Source organism: Lissotriton vulgaris, chromosome 7, assembly GCF_964263255.1.
Source record: "Lissotriton vulgaris chromosome 7, aLisVul1.2, whole genome shotgun sequence".
In the NCBI taxonomy this organism is placed as follows: domain Eukaryota; kingdom Metazoa; phylum Chordata; class Amphibia; order Caudata; family Salamandridae; genus Lissotriton; species Lissotriton vulgaris.
Window position 1 is genome coordinate 785,686,960 of NC_141695.1, and position 18,569 is coordinate 785,705,528.

Genomic DNA, 18,569 nt, shown 5'->3' on the forward strand with positions numbered 1-18,569 from the left:
TGTGGGGGGGGGGCTCTGTGTGTGTGTGGGGCTCTGTGTGTGTGTGGGGGGCTCTGTGTGTGTGTGTGTGGGGCTCTGTGTGTGTGTGTGTGTGTGTGTGTGTATGGCTGTGTGTGTGTGTGTGTGTGTGTGTGTGTGTGTGGCTCTGTGTTTGTGGCTCTGTGTGTGCGTGTGCAAATGCAATAGGTCTTGCATTTGCGAGAGATTAAGCTATTGGCATTGTAAATGACAATGACATTTATTTATCTGTTTTCAAAACCAACCCATAAATAAAAAGTTTGTAATTTACAATGCCAATAGCTCTAACTTTTGCAAAGGCGAGACAGCTGCATTGTAAAGTCCACTACTCACTATCTACTCACTCTATACAGCTAACTCAACTCACTACTACTTCCCAATTACTCCCCCAAAAAGTATTACTCAATAATACTCACTATTAATGCCTATTACTCTATAGTACTCACCACCCGCTACTATACACTCTATACTCCTCTAAAATAAAACTATCTACTAGTCACTATTAATCACTCTACAACTCACTCTCTACTACTCATTTTATAATACCCTACTCACACTATACTAATAACTATATCTACAATATACTAACTCGCCACACTTCAAATACTCTATACTACTCACTAAAATACTATATAATACTCTAATCCTAATACTCTCTACTACTCTACTCACTAATATTAATTCTCTACTACACACTCTCTACTACTATAAATAATTATACTAATAACGTTCTACGATATTAATCCCTATTACTCTATAGTACTTACTACTGCTCTACTACACACTATATAAAACTATCTACTACTCACGATTACTCACTCTACTACTAACTCTAATAATTTATAATGCCCTGCTAAAACGATTCTAATAACTATGTCTACAAATTACTACCTACTCATTAATACTCACTATAATACTCTGTATTAAAACTCTATATTACTCCACTACACTTTACTAACTACTCACTCAACTGCTACTGTAAGCTACTCACAATTTACTCATTCTCTAGTACTCTCTAATACTATCAATTCACACTCTACTACTAACTCAACTAATAACACTAATACACCCTCTAACTACTCTCTACTACATACAAGTCACACTCCTCACAACTCACTAAATTACACTATCCACAATGTTATACTCACTCTCTACTACTCTCTACTACACTCTAATACTAAAAAGTACTAACTACTGCTCTCTAATATATACTCTATTTTAAGTCATTCGCTACTCACTATACTAAACAGATATACTACTCCATATACTATCTATAATTCACTACACTACATCTATTTCTATCTACTACTTTTCATTACTCACTACTACTCTGTCTCTACTACTCACTAACTACTACACGCTCTCTACACACTATCTACTACTCACTCTATACTACTCTCCACTAATCTACACTACTCACTAACTACTATTGCCTACAACTCACCCCTACACTACTCTATACAAATATATTCTCTATTAATCAACTAGTCACTCTCTAATAACAATTAATCACTGCTGATACTCTCGACTACTCTCTAATGCTTAACAATTGCCATTGTAACTGACAATACCATATATTTATCGGTTTAAAAAAAAACTATAAATGAAAAAAATAACATTTGCAATGCCAATAGCTCTAACTTTAACAAAGACGAGACCATTGCATCTCTCTTATGCTCTAGAAGCACTTTGGGACATCTCAGGGCGACAAAGTGAAAACTAATGAATATAAGACTCACATTAAACAAAACCGAATGCCACGAAGCCTAGGTGCTTGCCCCTTTTGACTGCAACCATTTTCTCAAATTTGGACTTGCAGTGAAAACTAGAACGAGTGTAGGTGGGCTGATAATAAACCACCTAATGCAAATATGTCTTAGATTCTCCTCTGCAGAAGTCTAAAAACATTTCCGTATATTCAGGAAGAACAAAATGCACATATACCCCACTTCAGGAGCATGCCGTTCACCCTTTCTCTTGATGTATTTTTATGCGTTCTATCAGATAACCCATTCACTTTGCCTCTCTTTGTTGCTTGGTTCAATGTCGCTCTATCCCTGCATCTGTACGTCTCATCACAACCGACCTTTCCCTCGCTCCTTGTCATTCATGGCGTTGCATTTCCAAGATCTTTTTTTAAACAAGGGTTCCTATTGAAATCGCACAAAGGTACAGCCGGCAGGGGCACGAAGAGCCTTGTGCATCTGCTTCCATCTTCACAAGGTCAGGTGCACATTATGGAGCTGTCGAGCATGTGCATGAAGTGAAAGCTTGAAATGACGTCATCCTACAGGCACTGCAGGCTAAAGATTGCCTTTTTTCAAGATTTCCTATGAGAGGGAATAACGGCAGTCTGTGCTTATCGAGAGAGCAGTGGCGTGGATCAGATAAATGAGGGATGGAATGGGGGATAGCACTAGTGACATGGTGAAAGGTATGGTTAATACAAGGTCATCTCCTAAGGCTGTTGAACATAGGGTTGAAACAGATCAACCAGTTATTAGGGTAGCAAGACTATTAAATCCTCACGTCCTACATTCGTCCTTTTAAACCATACCCAAGCAACTGCAATTAAAAGGATACCTTGGTTGTTTGAGGTATTTTTATTCTCTGAAGACCCATCTTGATGAAAAAGTGCTCCCTCAAATATGGTTGATTTTTAGGTGCCAGGGTGAGACCTGACTGACAAGTTACTTACCTTAGGTAACACATTTTCTGGTAGACATGATCTAGCAGCAGATTCCTTACATTTGAACTTCCATGCATCAGGCTGGATCTGCACGATTTTAAATAGCAGTACCCCTGACTCCGCGTGATGTCGTGTTTGTCGACGCCGTGACATCCGCGTTGTCAATATAACCGCCCACCGGCGCGCTGACTACAGTACTTTACACGACTTTCCACGGCAGAAGCGCAGAGCCATAAAGTAACTGACCGTGGTGTGTTAAAGGCAACTAGGGCCCTGAAAGGCAAAAGCCCTCAACACAAGATCAATCCGCAGTGCGGGGAAAATGGGTAGGTCAGTAAGGAATCTGCGGCTAGATCATGTCTCTACCAAATAAGGCGCGACTGAAGGTAAGTAACTTGTCCATCTGATAGAAACATCTAGTCGCAGATTCCTTACCTTTGAACAGATACCCAAGTAATGCCATCCCTGGAGGGATTTCAGAAAGGTTTCGACCAGAAGTCCTGCAAGACTAAGCGACCAAACAGACCTTCTTTCCGAACCTGAGAATCCAGGCAGTAGTGACTGGCAAATGTGTGCAGAGATGCCCACATGGACGCTTGGCAGATATCTGAAATGAGAACACCACGCTGGAGCGCCGCTTTTGCACTGGCTTTATGGACTCTAAACCCTTCGGGAGGATCCTTCTTCGCTGAGGCGTAACAGATTTTAATACAGTGGATAAGCCAGCGGTATATAGTCCTCTTTTTGACAGCACACCCTTTCTTTGCACCCACATACCCTATAAAGAGTTGGTCATCCACCAGGAACTCTATGTTCGATGGAGATAGAACGATAGCGCTCTTTTTGGGTCCAGACGATGGAGACGCTCCTCTTCCTTGGAAGTGTGCGGAGGTGCATAGAAAGTGGGTAGAGCAACTGACTGCTCCATATGAAAGGGTGTTACCACCTTAGGTAGACAAGATGCCTTCGTGTGGAGCACCACTTTATCCGGAAAGACTGTTAGGTAAAGAGACTGTGAGGCCAGTGTCTGCAATTCGCTCACCCTCCTGGCAGAGGTTATTGCCACTAAGAAGGCTGTTTTGATGGTGAGCAGCCGAAGAGGGCAGTTGTGCAGCGGCTCAAATGGTTGCACACATCACAAAAGGTGAGAACCAAATTAAAGTCCCACTGTGGCATAATAAAGGATGAAGGGGGGGAACAAGTGGGTTAATCCCTTTAAAGATCTCTGCACAAGAGGGTACTTGAAAAGAGAAGGCTGATCAGGCAGCCGAAGAAAAGAGGAAAGGGCTGTAAGATAGCCCTTAAAGGTGCCCAGAACAGAGCCAACGACCCCACCCCCACCTTGATTGTTGCAGTACCACATGGCGGTTGTGTTGCCCCATAACACCTGAATTAGCCTCCCCTTAATGGAAGGCAAGAAGGTTTTTATTGCCAGCCGGATCGCCCGAAGCTCCAACAGGTTTATATAGAGCCGTGCCTCCACCAGAGACCAGAGTACCCAAATCTCCACCTCTCCCAGATGGCCGCCCCAACTCAGAAGGGACGCATCAGCCACAACAGTGAGGTCTGCATGGGCAAGGGAGAGGGTTCTGCCTTTGACCCAATCGAGGTTTGATAGCCACCACTGCAGGTCTTTCTCAGTGTCCTCCGAGATCTGGACCAGGTCAGTGAGATTTCTCTGATGCTGCACCCATTGGAACTTCAAGTTCCATTGCAGAGCCCGTATGTGCCATCTGACATGGTCCACAAGAAGGATACAAAAGGCCATGAGGCCCAACAGCCTCAGCATCATTCTCACCAAAATCCAGGAGAGGGGCTGTAATATCGGTATCATAGCCTGAATATCCTGGACTTGCCTCTTGGGAGGATAAGCCCAAATCTGCACCATTTCAAGAACTGCTTAGACGAAGGTGAGCGTCTGAGAGGATATCAGGTGTGACCTAGTCACGTTGATAGTGAACCCCAGTGAATGCAAGAGGATCGCCGTAGTTTGGAGATGGGAGACGACTGGGACGAGCCTGCCTTCAACAACCAGTTGTCAAGATAGGGGGAAGACTGGAACCCCTGATCTTTGCAGATGAGCTGCGACCAGCGCCATCCCCTTGGTGAACACCCGCGGGGCACCAGTGAGGCCAAAGTGGAGCACAGCAAACTGAAAGTGTTCCTGGTCCACTGTAAACTGCAGGTAGCGATGGTGGGACGGCAGGACTGGAATGAAGAAATAGGCATCCTGCAAGTCCAACGCGACCATCCAGTCAGCTCGGTCTAGGGCAGACAGTACCTGAGCCAGAGTGAGCATCTTGAATTTCTCCTCCTTGAGTGATTAGTTGAGGGCTCGGAGGTCGAGGATAGGACGAAGGCCTCCGTCCTTCTTTGGAACCATGAAATAGCGGAAATCGCAACCACGGCCTATTTCTGGCTCTGGAACCGTCTCTATAGTTCCCTTGGCCAAGAGAGCCTTGACTTTTTTGCGGAATAGTGCAAGATGATCCTCTGTAGGCCAAACGTGAGTTGGAGGCATAGAAGGAGGGGTAGTCTCAAAGGGGAGGGAGTATCTCCTTCGGACTATCTGCAACACCCACCTGTCTGAGGTGATGCTGCACCAGTGGTGGAGGTGATCCCTTATCCTGTCACCCACTGAATGCTTGTGACCGCGAAGGACCGGACTAGGAAGGTTTTGCGGTGGAAGAGGGGATGGTAGCTTGGCTTGACTTCTGGACTCCCGACCAAAGAGGATGGGTTGGAACAGAGGCCATGGCCCTGCAGAAGTTGCTGTACTTGCAGAACCTCTGGGCTGGAATAAGGTTGGCGCGGTTGGAAGCCCTTTCTGTAGCCAAGAAAGGAGCGAAAAGCAGATGCAGGCCAAGGTGTAGTACTGAGTCCTAAGGATTTGGATGTATCTTGCGAATCCTTGAAGCGCTCAAGAGACGCGAGTCATCAAAAGGCATGTCCATGAGGTTTGCCTGGACATCCCCGAGAAGCCAGACATCCCCAGCCAGGTGTGGCGCCTGATGGCCACCATCGAAGAAATCGCTCTGCCCAGCGAGTCTGCTGTGTCCCAGCTAAAGTGAATGGCGTACTTCAGTGAATTTCTAATATTGCTTGGGAGAGCAAGGTCTGGTCCCCTTCTGAAACCCTAGGCAGCACCTGCGCAACTGTATTCCATTTGGAATGGGAGTAACCGTCCAAAATGCATGGGGTGTTCACCACCGCAATGCAAAACTGGTGATGAGAACATTTTCTTCCCAAATGTCTCCAGCCGTTTGAATTCCCTATCTGGAGGGGCGAAAAGAAACTGGCCACAGGACGTGGAAGCCTGGTCCACCAAGCTTTGGGGGGTCGGGTGGGCAGTGAGGAAAAAGGGGTCAACCGGTGCAGGGCAATGGCGGTGGGCAATCGTTCTATTCACAGGAGCCCCTGTGCTGGGTTTGGACCAGGTGCCCAGAAGAACGTCCGGTAAGGCCTCGTTAAAAAGCAGCAAGGGTTCCGAAAGGCTGCAGGACCTCCATAAAGACATTTGTCTTGACCGGCACTGTAGGAAGCTGCAGGTCCAGAACCTCCGCAGCCCTATGCAGCACCATAGTGGAACAGAGCCTAGAACGCAGAGGCTCCTCCGCATCGCTGCATGGTGGACAGGACAAAGTCGAACCACGCTTCAACTTCTTGTGCTTCTTGTGGTGCTTCTTACCTGACTACTTTGACAAAGAAGACTTCAAGCCCCCGAAACAATGCTCAGACCTTCCTCTCGACAGACACCAGGTGTGTGATGGACAAGGCGCCCTACTTTGTTTGTGCCGGGCTATGAGCAGCTTCAGGAACCGCTCCCTCAAAGCCTTCAGCACCATGGCCCGGAAATCGGAGCACGATTTTGTGTCGTGGTCGCGCTACAGGCACCAGAGACACATGAGGTGGGGGTCCGTTACTGACATGGAGCGTTGACAGGCACCACATGACTTGAATCCCAAGGTCTTCCTACTGGACATTCTAACACACCAAAAGGAGTCGACAAAAGGTCGAAAACACACTGTCAAAAAGTGACAGGGAATAGCTCTCTTCAACGGATGGGCGCTGGCTGGCGAAGAAAGAAAAGCACTGAAGTCTGCGAGCCAGAGTGGAGGTTATATTGACGACGCTGACGTGACGACGAACACAACACCTACGACATCACGCGGAGTTGACCTACACCACCTACCGGGGTGCAGCGGTAGTGCCATCAGAAATCTTCCAGACCCAGCCCGACACCTGGAAGTTCACAGGTAAAGAATCTGCGAAAACTCTATCAGAATCTCTAGCAGATGATGAAGCATGCCACTACAATTATAGCGGGTGAGTGTCTAACAAACAAAATAAATCTTTACCAGCAGGTGATAACCAGAGGACATACTATTTCCTCAGAGTAATCTAGTTAGGTATGGGATACACATTAAATTGCATGCATACAATCCGACCACTGCATCTCAAGGAAAACTCTTGGCAATCAAATTAAGATGTTAACAAGTGAGAAATTATAAAGGAGAGTGGTCCGTCATCATCTAGCACAGGGGTCTCCAACCTTTCCTTTAGTAAGAGTTACATCTGTTCAATGAAAATCTCCCTGAGCCAGTGTTGTTATACTGACCACATCAGACAAGATTACATTAGTGGACACCATTTGCAAGATTACAATCATTGGTCACCTCTGTTTTTCAGGCATAGATGCCAGCAGAAGTGTAATAAAGGCTCTGTCAATTTAAAATGCCTCTACGTGAGTAATACATAACAGCCATAGCAGTAACACCCCTGGCATCAAGGTAGTATTATTAATATGTCTTCCCAAAACCACATGATTTATTGCTCAAACATCAGTGTTGAATATATTTCAGAATTCAGCCATTTTTCTCCAAACATCGGTGTACAAGTTTTGAAAATAAACACATTTTTATCTTGAATACAAGCTTCCAATTTTGGTATACATATATTAATTCAACAAAGCAAAAGCTTCTAGTTTGGTAGGCTAGGTTGCACATAGGAGAGCTACTTATTAGTACCTGGAGTGGTACCAGTAGCTCACGAGCTACGCGTTGGAAAAGCCTGAACTAGAAGGTAGTAGAGGATAACAGCAAATGAATATGTAAACCAGTCACTGCCTAAGTTTCACTCCAATCATTTTCTTAAATTGGAAGCAAAGGCCAAAAACAATCTTGCTCTACAAACTACTGTACAAGGTTCCCACTGCTTCTGAAGCTGGTGGGGGAGAACGGGCATACACACAAAATGGCTTCTATTCAACATCAAGGATAGAGCTCGGGGAACTCAGAATACCTACAACAATGAAAGCCAATTCACTAATTAATAGGCCTAAGAGGGCTCTCTAGAACAGCTCTTCCCTGTCCCACAACGAAGTGACAGAGGGTGGGTGTAGCACTGAGGAGAATTGTAAATTTGAAGGTAAGCACCAGTAATGAGTGAGTAGACAGATTTTCAACACATCTATTGGGACTGGGCAGGCATGGGCAGCATCTCTTTCACTCTCTCTCTCTTGGAGGAGCATGCCAGTGATCTTCCTCCATTGTTGAGCAGGCTAGCAAGCGGGGTCACCAGTTACCTTCATCACAGGTTGTGCAAAGTATTTCCCACTCCAGTCACAGAAACCGGTCTGCAGTGTGGCTGAGATGTAATTTTTGTGCACACCGGCTTCATCTCCGTCATCGGCAGTCTATATTGGATAGGAGAGGGACACAAATGAAAGATTAATCCAAGTTAACAAAGCAGAAAGAAATGCAGAAAGGAGAAGGCCAGAAGAAAACAAAGAGATACTAGTTAATGAGACAATTTGAGATCATTGCTCATTTTAATTCTCTTAGCAAAGAGGCACCTCCTCTCCTCCCTCCAATGGCAAAGCACTCTGAGCCGACTGCATAATTCATACTGCTTTATGACTATGCGGATCACAGAAAGGTAACAATCTGCTGCTGTACAGCAGGAACAAGAATGCTCAAGGGACCTCAGCAGAGACATGGCCATTGAAACCTCCATGAGAAAGTAACTCCGGGAACAGCTCTGCCTGACAAAAGGGAAGTCAACAATAATTATATAGATCAAAATAGAAGTTCTCTTTTTACATCAATTCTTTTCATAGTCCACCCATTCTTCACCATATGAGCAAGAGTCTCATTCTGAAACACCGACGACATATTCTGGGCAGATGAAAGGTTGATTAGCAGGCAGATACTATCCCAAATTTCCCCTACCACCATGTCAAATTTAACGGACTGTTGGTCGGACTCTATAGATCCACACTTCGAAGTTGTCCTTTTTTTGTGTTTCAAGAGACAGCAGCTTCGGAAGTATACCAGCCCAGAAGGCAAGTGTACCCCCAAGGTGAAATGGGAAACGGCAATGGTGACATGTTTTTCTTTTCCATAAACATTCTACGCTGATGTAGTCCTCTTATTTTATAGGAGTGATTAGGTGTGTCACCAAGACAACATGTATGGCAAGCAACCGTCATCTGCGTACATCCCACTGGAGGTACAACAAGTCTCCAAAGAAACTGGGTTTGCAAAAGTGGAAGAGTGCATAAGTCATAGCGATGTTAGAGTTTTGCATTACAGAAAAGGCCTGGCTCAGTAGTATGAGATGTTCTGCTCTGGATGACAATGCACTGACACAAGAGAGTTTGGGTCCAGTGCAGGAACAAAAGAAAGTGCTGCAAATCAGCACTGGTGTGCAGTGGCTGAACAACTTCGCAGCACACGAGGAGACTGATTTGACTGCACGTCTCTTCTCCTGTATCAAAACTATCACCAAGACACCCTAGGTAATATAGCGCTTTATAAAATATTTTAACAAAACATAACAGTTTCTAGGATGAACGCGTGAATCTCCCCCTGCGCCTCTCTCTCTGCCCTCGCTGGCACCTGTACCATCTCCCATCTGTTAAGGAATGAGAGTGCAGTGCTTACAGAACACCGCCCCATTCCCATTAAATATTTACCGCAGTTACTGCAGTTTCGGCTGCCTCTGGAGCACTGTGTGCTTACATTTTTCCATAGAGAAAAATACACATGTGCATGGTTTAGTAGCAATCTTTCTTTGTATTATTCAGCCACAGTTAGCGAGGCCAGGCATAACATTTTGAAGAAGGCTTAAGCAGCAAAAAATAAAATATAAAATTCACAATATAAAGAAAACAGCACGTAGGCTTACTAGCTCTCGCGGAACAAAATCTCCCAAGCTATCAGGGTCCCCAAATAACTCAAAAAAGAGGAAAGGCATTATGTGTTATTTAAGAAGTGGTCCAGCTCCCAGCCACCAGTTTGTGACACTGTTACACTGCAAACGTTGTAGCTTTTACATGCGGTTTGAGATTTCCAACGATCAGTTTTGAGGGGTTGTGTTTTGGTTAGTAAAGATTATTTTGGTCGAGCCTCAGCTTTATAATGTTTTGCACTGGTGACATTTTTAGTGGTTTCCGGATCAGTAAGGGCAGAACAGCGCACTGACGAAGCAAGCTGAGGATCGGGTGCAACAGCCCCTTCCAAGAGCTCTACGATCGGACAGGAGCGTATTAAATAAATGCGCGAGGTACCATAAGACCTCCAGTCCGAAGAAACAGGTTAATACCTTTTTCGTTCACATTTGAGCACTCATTTTTTGTTAAACCTCACGTCTCCCAATCACTGGTCCTGATGAATGCCCGTAAGTCCTATACCCAGGCAGACCAAGGCTGAAACATGTCGACCTTTTTTTAAATACCCTCACAATTTTTCCCCTCCCTCAAGTTTTTTATTTACTCTGAGTGCATCCAGTACTCGTAACTCAGTCCAATGTGATGCACTCATAGAGTTTACTAGATCAACAACCAAGTAGAATAAAGTAGCAGAACTTAGATTGTTGTGTCTTTTTAATAGTACTTTTTTATCACTGGCTCGCTACTGTGTCAACCATGGGTAAAAACCTCCTGGTGGAGGCTGCATAAATCGAAATTAGACCCAATGATTATGCACTGACGTGATCTAAAAGCGGAGAACCAACATATACCGCTTCAGATACCACCATACCCATCACGTGCATGAGGGTCTTTTTTCATCTGGGACATCCTCATCTCCTGTATACCCAATGGTTGAGCAGGACAAGTGATAAATTCCCCTTTGATGATTTGACATTTTTAGTGTGTCACACCCGTCACAGTTCTTTGTGGTGGTCTATATATATTTGTGTCTGCGCCGAAGGCCTCTTCATTTCACTTTGATCAGTTGGGGTTTATGGTTACCCGTTGCCAGGCCTCTATAATCTGCTCTCTAGATGAGCATCTCTAGAGAATTACATTGCATTGATGAAATGCCGTGTGGGTGTAATATGTTTCAGTAAAAAATACATTCTGTTTCTAAGATGGATTACGGAGGGGTGGGAAGGATGTGCTTTGCCGACTACATGGTATCATGCTGTACTTTGTCCACTAGGGTAGCAGGCAATCTGTCTAACATGTTTTGTTAGATTTTTCAAAGTAAATTATAAATGTAGTTGGACGGGTGTTGAGTAGTATCCATTCTCGGCGGGGAAGTGATGATCGGTGTTTGTAAATACATGTCGGAAGTGGGTGTTGTTGGTAGCGCAGTGGGTGTTGTGTTGTATGCAAGGAAGGTATTCTGTCTAGCGTGGTCTATTGAGTTTGTGAAAAGGAGGATGACACGCAGGTAGGTTTACCAGCTTCCTTTATTCCCGTCCCGTCTCTCCAGCTCCCCGGCAGCAACTGCCAAAACCCTGCGTTCCATGTTCCACGCAGGGAACACTAAGGAAGGGAATGCACGAGCACAACACTCCACCCCACTCCTGATCCCAACACCCCCCCCCATCCTTCACATGGCAAACACAACACAATAACGAAAACATACTTCAACAATAGAAGCAAAAAAAGAGAACAAAAAGCCAACATACATTGCAAGGTTAACTAAGGTTGACAAAACATGTTGTGCACGATTCAATACCTGACATAGTCCAGGAATTTGATGGGAGCAACCTTTGCTCTAGAAGAACTTTCCTGAGGAACAATCTTCCTATCAGGAACATGTAACCCCCCCCTCCCCGCCCCCACCCGACCCCCCCAGGAGGCACTTCCGTGCAGGAGGTATGGCCCGCCAACTTGCCCCTAACATACTGCGCTTTCGACTCTGATACTACAGAGACAGCACATTTGTTCCAGATCTTACCATTCTCCAATACTACCACATGGTCTCTCACCTCCCTCACTCTAACCGGAGCGGAAAACCAAGAGGATCCTTTGTGAACAAGAACATGTTTCTTCCCCCTCACCCAGTCCCCCACACATAATGGGGAAACCCGGACACATTCAGACGCATACTTGGTTTGCACAGCAGTCCTGACATCAGCCACCCTGCCCAACCTCTGCAGATCAACCTCTTTTCTTTATTCAGCTTGGAACCCGCAACCCTACCCCTTAGCAAGGTGAAAGGAGACATGCCAGTGCTTGCGTGAGGAGTGGTTCTCATCGCCCACAACATTTCAGTGATTGCCACTTTCCAGTGCAATCCGCTGGTCAAAGCCAACTGTAGCTGATCATTGATGACACGGTTCAAGCACTCAACAAGACAGTTGCTGCGGGGATGATAAAGGGAAGTGAGGAATGCTTGATGCCATGCTCCTTTAAGAATTCCTGCATCTACAGGGACACCAACTGGGTGCAGTTGTCAGTCACCAACTCTTCCGGAAACCCCTCTCGAAGAAAGACATTGTTGAAAAAGTTGATGAAGGTTGCAGAATTGACCCCATCCACAAACCTCACCTCAGGCCATTTAGACATATAATCAATCAACACCAAGGCATATTTAGGAGAGTTTCCCATCACACCAAAAGGACCAGCCACATCAAAAGCCAGCTTGCACCAAGGTGAGTTCTTTACACCAATGGGATTGATGGGAGAAGGATAAGTTACCTGGGTTTTGTCACTCAGGACACACAAACCACAATTCTGAACACAATGTTCGAAGGACCTATCTACACCCGGCCATCAGAAGTCCTCTCTAACCCTGCACTTCATGGCACGAATGCCAAGGTGACCTTTGTGAGCCAGATCCAAAACTTTCTTGTGCATGCAAACTAGAACTACCAATGACCCCCCCCCCCCCCCTCCCCACCCTCCGCAGAATTACATCCACCATGGACAATTCATTGCTTACTCTTTTGAAAGGGATCAACTCAGGAGCCAAAGAAATGTGTTACTTACCTGTAACAGCAGTTATCCAGTATTGGTGTCTTTCATAGATTCACATGCCTGAATCATTCCCCGTCGTCGAGACGGGAGCCTCCGGTACATAAAAAAGTAATGTCCTATAGACATACATAGAGAAAATAGGCCTAAGGGCCTCACCTTAGTAGCCTTTCCTTGTCCTTATGCAAAAAGGACCAAACTCTCAGAGTCAGCCAATCAGCTCCGACCTCCCTCTAGAACCTTCCTGGGAGGAGCCTCAGTCCCTCAGATTTTCGTACGCACCCAGCTAGGTAGGCGTAATAGCGTTAGAGAGGGATGTGAGTCCTTCCAGGGGAGGTGGGAGGGTTGCATGTGAATCTATGAAAGACACCAATACTGGATAACTGCTGTTACAGGTAAGTAACGCATTTCTTATCCAGTATTAGGGGTGTCTTTCATAGATTCACATGCCTGAATCAGAGTAGTTAGCAATAAGATATGCACATTAGTGATGCAAGTTGCCCTGTAGTCATGTCAGACAATACACAGATTATCTTACAACATGGGAATGATAGCATAAGCAGAATAACACAGGAACAAAGAATGTGCATACCTGGATGGCGGGATGTAGGAAGGCTCACCTCACTGAAAGAGATGGCGAAGCACCGCCTGGCCCACTGCTGCATCCTTCTGAAGTTCGATATCCAGGCAGTAGTGTCTGGAGAAAGTGTGCGGTGACTTCCAGGTCGCCGCTCTGCATATGTCCAAGATCGGTACCCCAGCGAACAGCGCTGCTGATGTGGACATCGCCCTGGTGGAATGTGCAGTAACATGGTCGCTCAAAGGCCGTCCGGCCTTGTCATGGCAGAATGCAATCGCTGAGGAGATCCACCTCGAGATGCTTTGTTTCGTGAGAGGCAGACCCATTCTCGGTCTGCTGTAGGCCACAAACAGTTGGGAAGATTTTCTGAAAGTCTTAGTTTTGTCTAGATAGAACTTTAGACATCTCTTGAGATCTAAAGAATGTAGTGCTCTTTCTGCAGCGGGTTCGCAAAGAAAGACCGAAGGACTATCGGTTCATTGAGATGAAAGTCCGAAGGCACTTTCGGTATGAATTTAGGGTTCGGTCTCAGCACCACCCTGTCCTGTTTGAACTGCATAAATGATTCCTGAATGGACAGAGCCTGGAGCTCGCTTACTCTCCTGGCAGATGTTAAAGCGAGTAAGAGCGCCGTTTTCCATGAGATGTACTTGATGGATGCTCGATGAATGGGCTCAAATGGATGCCTCATGAGTTGGTTGAGGACTAGATTGAGATGCCATGTCGGAGGGACCTTCCGAGGCCTCGGGAAGGATCTATAAAGTCCCTTTAGGAACTGTTTTACCAGTCTACTGGACCACAGAGAAGGTCCTGCGAAAGTTCTGGTGAACCGTGAGATAGCCGCCAGGTGAACCTTTATGGATGCATGTGCCAGTCCTGACTGTGCCAAATGCAGGAGATATGGCAATATCTGCTCGGGTGTGACGTGCAGTGGTCGTAGGCCTTGTTCCGAACACCAAATGCAGAATCTTTTCCATTTGAGAGAGTAGGTTTTGTTGGTACTGTCTGCTCTCGCTCTTGCCAATACATCTCTGCATTCCTGCGGGAGATTTAGGCTACAGAACTCTCTGTGCTCAGGAGCCAGGCTGATAACTTGAGCGATTGTAGGTTCGGGTGTTGTACCTGTCCGTTGGACATCGTTAGGAGGTTCGGGTGTTGCCTCAGACGAATCGGTGTCCTGATGGGGAGTCGAAGCAGATCCGAGAACCAGTGTTGTCCCGGCCAGAACGGGGCAATCAGGATCAGGGTACAGGGCTCCGCCTTCATCTTCCTGAGGAGTCTTGGGATCATCGGAAACGGAGGAAAAGCGTACGCAAACACGCTGAACCAACCGATGGAAAAAGCATTTCCCAGTGACCCTTGTTGGGGATGCCAGCTTGCGTAGTTTGGGCATTTGGCGTTCCCCTTGGTGGCAAACAGGTCGATTCCTGGGACTCCCCATTGAGAGAAGATGTGAGTCAGTGCGCTTTCGTTTAGTTCCCACTCGTGGGAGAGGGATCTTTGCCTGTTCAGGGCGTCCGCAATGGTATTGTCCTTGCCTGGGACATAGTCCGCTTTGAGCGTGATTCCATGTAGTAATAGCCAGGTCCAGATCTTCTGCGATTCGCGTGATAGAGTGAGCGAACGCGTTCCTCCCTGTTTGTTGAGGTAGTGCATCGTCGTGGTGTTGTCCGTTTTGACGAGCACCTGGGAGTTCTGGATGCGTGGTAGAAATGCCTGCAGTGCCAGATACACAGCTCTCAGCTCCAAAAGGTTTATATGGAGCTGTTTTTCCTGAGTGTCCCACCTGCCGCTTATCCGAAGGTCCTGGAGGACAGCGCCCCATCCTTCCAGGGAGGCGTCCGTGGTGATCACCAGAGGTGTCGCCGGAAGGAGAAATGGCAGTCCTACGGTCAGATTCTTGCGGCGCCTCCACCAGTCCAGACTTTTGGATATTTTTGGTGTTATCCGTACAATGTCCTCGAAAGAGCCAGTACTTTGAGTCCATTGGCTCGTGAGAGCCTCCTGCAATGGGCGCATCCTGAGTCTGCAGTGAGGGATGAGGAGTATACAGGAAGACATCATGCCCAGGAGGGACATGTAGGTCCGGACTTTTAGGTTTTTCTTTGACGCCACGGCCGTGGCCAGAGATAATATTTTGTCTGTCCTTTCCTTCGAGGGGAAGGCTCTTGCGCACTCTGTGTCCAAGGTCGCCCCGAGGAAGGTAATTTTTGTTGTAGGGATAATGCAGGATTTCTTGAGATTGAGAGTTAATCCCAGCATCTGAAAAAGATTGGTGCAGGCGTTGGAGGATTCGGCTGCGCCTATTGCTGAGGGTGCTTTCACCAGCCAGTCGTCTAGGTAGGGGAAGACTTGATGGCCCATTTGACGCAGGAAAGCTGCCACTGGTGCCAGGCACTTTGTGAAGATCCGCGGCGCGGATTTGAGGCCGAACGGGAGGACCTTGAATTGATAATGTTGTCCTGCAACTTCGAACCTCAGGAATTTTCTGTGGCCTTTGAGGATGGGGATGTGGTAGTAGGCATCTTGGAGATCCAAGGATGTCATGAAATCTCCTTTTTCTAGAATGCCAAGTATTTCTTGAATCGTCACCATCCTGAACGATTGGCTCCGTAGGAAAGCGTTGAGCGCTCGGGGGTCCAGAATGGGCCTCCATTTGTCCTCTTTCTGCCGAACAAGAAAGAAGTGTGAATAGAAGCCTTTCCCCTTTAGAGGTGTCGGAACACGCTCGATTGCTCCCTTCTGTAGCATCACAGAAATTTCCTGGAGAAGCAGGCGTAGGTGTTTGTGTGTCCGCCTGCGGGGAGGTGTTGTAGGAGGGATGGTGATGAATTCCAGGGAATGGCCGAATCTTATAATTTGGAGAACCCACCGGTCCGTGGTGATGCATTGCCAATTGGTGAGGAAATGGGTCAATGTTCCTCCAATTTGTAATGAGGGAAAGGGTGGCTGGACTGGCTGGAGTAATAGGTCACTGGCGGCCGCCAGTGCCCCTCTTTTGGTTCTTGCCCCTGAAGTTTGATCTTCCGTAGGAAGACTGACGACTTTGTTGTTGCTTGTGTTGGTATTGATTTTTGTTGTTGTAGGAATACGAGGACCTATTCTGATAGGAACCTCGATAAGAGGACTGACCTCTGGATCTGTTGCCTCGAAAGGACTGGTTCCGCGTCTGTAAGGTACCCAGTGCTCTGGCAGTATCTGTGTCCTTCTTTATGGTTTGTAGTGCCTCATCGATCTTGTCCCCAAAAAGGTGCTGGCCGTCGAAGGGCATGTCCAGCACTTTTGATTGCACTTCTTGTCGGAACGACGTCGCTCTAAGCCAGCCTTGACGGCGCAGGACTGCTGCTCCAGCAAGTTGACGAAAGCCGGTCATGGCTGCATCAATAGCACAGTCAATTATTTCCGCTGCTGAGGTTTGACCCTCCGTGAGCAGTGCCTTGACTTCACCTTGGACTGTGTCAGGCAGTTCCGCCAAATAGGGGGCTATGTCTTCCCAGAGTTGGCGATTGTAACGCCCCAGCAGAGCAATGGAGTTGGCCACCTTGATGGTCATGGCCGACGTTGTCGTGAATCGTTTCCCTATCGTGTCCAACTTCCTGCCTTCTTTGTCCGGAGGAGCTGACAGAGGGGAGGAGGGTTGCGGGAGTTCTTCTGGGCCGCCTGTGTAACCACCGAATCTGGTTTGGGGTGCCCATTGAGGCAAGCTGCCGCTGTAAGGGGGGCTCTGTTTTTTTTGACCAGGCGTGGGACAACCGCAGGCACAGAAGCAGGTGTCCGCATTAGTTTCTTGCCTTGCTCCCATAGGAATTCTATTATTGGAATAGATTTCGTTGACTTCTGCGTCTGTTCCTTGAAATCGTGTAGGAAGCATTCAGTTTCCGTCGATTCCATGACCATATGGAATCGTTTTGCCGCCCTTTCCACAATTTTATGGAAGCTGCTAATATCTACAGGCGGTGAATCTGCTTGGCGTGGCTGAGGTGAAGCTGGGGAAGATGCGACATACTCGTCCTCTTCATCATGGGCAGAGTGTACTTCCTGGACCTCACCTTCTTCCAATTCATCACCGTCTTCATCTTCGTCTGACTATACTACCACCTGAGGTTGAATTCTCTCACGGTGGGTTTGAGGGATAGGTCGAGACTGTGTTGGGACTGACGCTGACGCCGGGTTATTTACTACTGGCGTCTGATTCCCACTTTCCGTTGCTGGTGTTTCCGGGAAGCGTTGCTTGTAATCTTGTATAAGGTATCTCAGGTCATTGACAATAGAGACCGGCAGGCATACCATTGGGGTGACCTCCGTGCGAACGCTAGTGTGGACGGAGTGTTCTTGGTAAGTGAACTCCTCCTGTTCTTCGTCAGTGCTCTGGCATTTGACATGAAGGTCCGAGATGGAAGTAGCAGGATCCTGGACGTCATCCTCCTCAGATTCTTCACTCTGGAAGATTTCTGAAGGTGGCTGTGTTTCCACTTTGCTCGGAGACGTGGTTTCCGGCGTAATTTGCTGTTTGGTAACCTTGCCAGACATAGAACTTGATGTGGAAGTTCCTGTCGTCGTTGCTGGTGTCGTCGACGGTGGCAGCGTGAGAGACGACACTTCTACGAGCTTGGATTTTTTCCATGGCTCAGAAAGGGCCATTGTCGACGACGACGAGTCCTCCGTCGACGGTGTCTTCGTCGACGGTAAGGTCTTTGTCGACGGTATCTCTGTAGACGGCATCTTGGTCGTCGACGAAGACCTCGACGTCGATGTTGTCGTCGTAGGTGCGCCCGTCGACGGCGAGCCCGTCGTCGACGTCTTCGCCGTCGATGTCTTCATAGTCGACGTCTTCGCCGTCGATGCCCTCGTCGACGCCTTCGTCGTCGGGATCGTCGGCGGTGGGCTCTTTATCGACGTCGTCGTCGACAGTGGGCTCTTCAACGACGACGTCGTCGTCGACGGTGTAGTCTTCGTCGTCGACAAGGTTTTCTACGTCGACGACGATTTCAGAAGTATGACAGATGAAATAGGTCTACCTGCTGTCGACGATGATGGAGTCGTCGACGGTGAAGGTGACGACGCTGTTGTCG

At 47.2% G+C, this 18,569-nt stretch overlaps 1 protein-coding gene across 3 annotated transcripts in view; it reads right to left on the reverse strand.

Annotated features, from left to right (window-relative positions):
- The window catches only part of RPTOR (regulatory associated protein of MTOR complex 1), a 2,217,374-nt gene that overhangs the window by 424,393 nt on the left and 1,774,412 nt on the right, over positions 1-18,569 (reverse strand). For all 3 annotated transcript variants that reach the window (XM_086931040.1, XM_086931039.1, XM_086931041.1), the window contains one exon: positions 8,292-8,402. In XM_086931040.1, the coding sequence (XP_086787166.1) occupies positions 8,292-8,402 (111 nt within the window). The remainder of the gene's footprint in view (positions 1-8,291; positions 8,403-18,569) is intronic.